This window comes from Nycticebus coucang, chromosome 17 (genome assembly GCF_027406575.1).
Source record: "Nycticebus coucang isolate mNycCou1 chromosome 17, mNycCou1.pri, whole genome shotgun sequence".
In the NCBI taxonomy this organism is placed as follows: Eukaryota; Metazoa; Chordata; class Mammalia; order Primates; family Lorisidae; genus Nycticebus; species Nycticebus coucang.
The window spans coordinates 22,283,909-22,287,721 of record NC_069796.1 but is presented as its reverse complement, the minus strand read 5'-3'; the positions used below and the strand labels follow the sequence as shown (position 1 = coordinate 22,287,721).

Sequence of the window (3,813 nt, the reverse complement as noted above, 5' to 3'; positions counted from 1 at the left end):
CTAAAATATATTGATTTGAATATAACAGAGAACAGAATTGAGGTACAATTTAATGGGCTATCTTTTTCACCAACTGTGCCTCAGTTTCCACCAAAAAATGAAGAGATGAGTAAATTTGCTATTCAAGATTCTTCTAATTGCAAGTTCTAGAAAATAATCACAAAAAAAGCTTAAGCAAGAAGGTGTTAGGGAAAAAACAGGAGAGCTATATTTCTTGCAATGTCCAATATTTGGACAGGAGAGCTATATTTCTTGCAATGGGTTGCAATCTCTGGGTGGCAAAATATACATATTTAACAAGGTATAAGAGGAGTCATGAATATTTATGAAAGGAGAAACATGCACCTGTGTGACCTAGCTTTATGCCCTTTTCATGGGTCCATGTTCAGAAATGGTTTCCTCTATGTCAAAAAGGTGAAGCAAGGACACAAAAATCCTCTCTACACATGCTCCGTAGACTGGTTCAAATCACTCCATGGTTGATGGTGTCTTATCAGGAAAGAATGCTAGTCTTGAGATTGGTTTCTGTTTAGCCCTTAGGGGGTGGGGGGAAAAACCTAATAGCCATTAGCAAGGGAGGGTATATAATGAGATATCTGATCTTTCATCCTATTATGGTTGGAAATTCAGTTTTAAGTTTTCTCTGTGGTCCCCTTAGCTAAGAGGGAGTATGTTTAGCCAATGAAGGTGGAAAGTGCCTTAAGATTTTATTTTAGGAATTCTGTTCTCATAGAACCGCGGTGCACCTTGTTCGGAGAGTTACTGGAGAGCAGCTAGCTGGACATGGAGACCTTAGGTGGAAGAAGTTTAGTGAAGAAAGTTCAGAATTTAAGAGCTAACGTTCAAGAGTGTCATGTCAGTGTGTGGATCAGTCCGTGGAAAAGACGGAGGGAAAGTGCGATCTGAGGGTGTCTACGTCCTGGCTACCCGAGGGAGAGGCAAGAAATAAATGAAGAAAGAGGAGGTTCCAGGACCTAGATGTCATCATTCCTGGGGATACCCTTGACCAGTGACTGAGTTTCTGACCAGAGATGTTGGGTATATCCAGAAGAGACAAAGATAGAGTAGCAGTTGCTGGTCATATCCCACAACAGAAGAAAATGAGCAATGCCCAGGAATTGTTGACCCTGGAGGATGTAGTTGTGGAGTTCACCTGGCAGGAGTGGAAGCTCCTGGGCCCTGCTTAGAAGGACCTATACTGGGATGTGATTATGGAGAATTACAGCAACCTGGTGTCAGTCGGTTATCAAGCCAGCAGACCAGATGCACTGTCCAGGTTGGAACAAGGAGAACAACCTTGGACAACAGAAGATGAAATGTATAGTCGCATCTGTCCAGAAAACAACAAGGTTGATGATCATTTGCAGGGTCACCTGGAAAATCAAAGACTATTAAAGGCTATGGAGCAATACTACGAACACAATGCATTTGGAAATATTGTACCTCAAAGCAAAAGTCATTTTTCTTTTAGGGAAAATCATGTTACGTTTGAGTCATATATAAAAACTTTGAAATCAAATTTAAGTTTAGTTGACCAGAACAAAAGCTATGAAATTAACAATTCTACTAAATTCAATGAACATGGGAAAACATTTTTTCAAGGTAAGTATGAAGAACTTCATTCTGTTAAATTTTCTGTAAGTACAAAACCTAATAGAATTAAATCCCAAGTCAATAAGCATCAGAGAAGTCATGACATAGAGAAAACTCATGTATGCAGTGAATGTGGAAAAGCCTTTGTCAAGAAGTCTCAGCTCACTGATCATGAGAGAGTTCATACAGGAGAAAAACCTTACGGATGTAGTATGTGTGCAAAAGTATTCTCCAGAAAGTCCAGGCTCAATGAACATCAGAGAATTCACAAAAGGGAGAAATCCTTTATATGCAATGAATGTAGAAAAGTATTTACCATGAAAAGCCGTCTGATTGAACATCAGCGAACTCATACTGGAGAGAAACCCTATGTATGCGATGAATGTGGAAAAGGTTTCCCAGGCAAGCGAAATCTCATTGTACATCAGCAAAATCATACTGGAGAGAAATCTTATGTATGCAGTGATTGTGGAAAAGGCTTCACTGGGAAGCGCATGCTTATCATACATCAGCGAACTCATACAGGAGAGAAACCCTACATCTGGTAGTGAATGTGGGAAAGGCTTCACCACAAAGCACTATGTCATCATACATCAACGAAATCATACAGGAGAGAAACCATATATATGCATTGAATGTGGAAAAGGCTTCATTGTGAAGAGCCGTATGATCGAACATCAGCGAACTCATACAGGAGAGAAACCCTATGTATGCAGTGAATGTGGAAAAGGCTTTCCTAGCAAGAGTAATCTCATTGTACATCAGAGAAATCATACAACAGAGAAATCGTATCTATGTAGTGAATGTGGAAAAGGCTTCACGGTAAAGACCATGCTTATTAGACATAAGCGAATTCATACTGGAGAGAAACCTTACATATGCACTGAGTGTGGGAAAGGCTTCCCCTTGAAGAGTCGGCTGATTGTACATCAGCGAGCTCATACTGGAGAAAAACCTTACAGATGCACTGAATGTGGGAAAGGTTTCACCATAAATAGTGGACTGGTATTACATCAGCGAACTCTTACTAGAGAGAAACCTTATAAATGCCGTGAATGTGGAAAAGGTTTTGCCTTTAAGAGCAATCTTGTTGTACACCAGCGAACTCATACTGGAGAGAAACCCTTTCTGTGCAGAGAATGTGGAAAAGGCTTCACCATGAAACGATATCTCATTGTACATCAGGAAATGCATACAAGAAAGAAATCTTATATATGTGGTGAATGTGGAAGAGGCTTTTTCATGGAAACAGCTCATTTTACATAAGCAAGTTCATACTGGAGAGAAGCCTTATGCATGCAATGAATGTGGTAAAGGCTTCACTGTGAAAAGCCATCTAATAGTTCATCAACGAACTCATACAGGAGAGAAACCCTTTATATGCAGCAAATGTGGAAAAGCCTTCTCCTCAAAAAGAAATCTCTTTGCACATCAGCGAACTCATATTGGAAACAAACCCTAACCATGCAATGAACATGGTCACTGCCTTCAGGAAGAAAATATACCTCTGTACATCAGAGATTTCATATAGGGTAGATTTCCTTTACATATAACAAATTGAATTTCATCTGGTCTCATTATCCACCAGAATAAATGCAGTCAATGATGGAAATCCTTCCACATAAATTCAAGCTCTGACTTTGTTGAGGCGCCCAATCCAGAGACTATGGATTCAGTGATTGGGGGTAATCTGTCTCATCTGTCAGCATTTATTAAAATTCTGACATTCTGATTGTGTATGAGGTACATAATCCTTTGCAGAGAATCTGAAGCTGTTACATACAAGTGAACGTATTCGGGAGCAAACCATGTTTGTAATAAGTACTGTGAACTTATTAAATATGCTTCTAGTGTATATGAAGAGAGTGTAAAGCAGTCCATTGCTAGATTTTTCACCCTTGGGGATTATAGAACTTGCATAAGACTAAATTTTAATAAATTCAGAGACTGCAAAAAAAAAAAAAAAAAAAAAAGATTTTATTTTAGTTCACAAAGGGAAAATATTTCTTTGTCTCTCTTTCCAACTTTTCTCAGCATTAGATTTATTCTTTGATAAGCTCTTTTCATATAGAGTGAAGGTAGCCCATGGCAGCTCAGAATATGAGAGCGAGCAATCTCTAAGGATGTGGAGTGTAATCTCAAAAGATACAGCAAACTCCTCAGTAAGGTTCTAATTGGCCTGTTGAGTACAGTGCCTATTCCTGATGCAATCCCTGTGGC

General features: G+C 39.1%; 1 protein-coding gene across 1 annotated transcript; it reads left to right on the top strand.

Annotated features, from left to right (window-relative positions):
- The first annotated feature begins 949 nt into the window (after window positions 1-949).
- Window positions 950-3,273, top strand: LOC128568809 (zinc finger protein 432-like). Its single transcript, XM_053566692.1, is given in 3 exon segments — window positions 950-2,138; window positions 2,140-2,843; window positions 2,845-3,273. Coding segments are annotated over 3 exon segments (2,022 nt in total). The 5' UTR covers window positions 950-1,031; the 3' UTR covers window positions 3,056-3,273.
- Window positions 3,274-3,813: the final 540 nt, after the last annotated feature.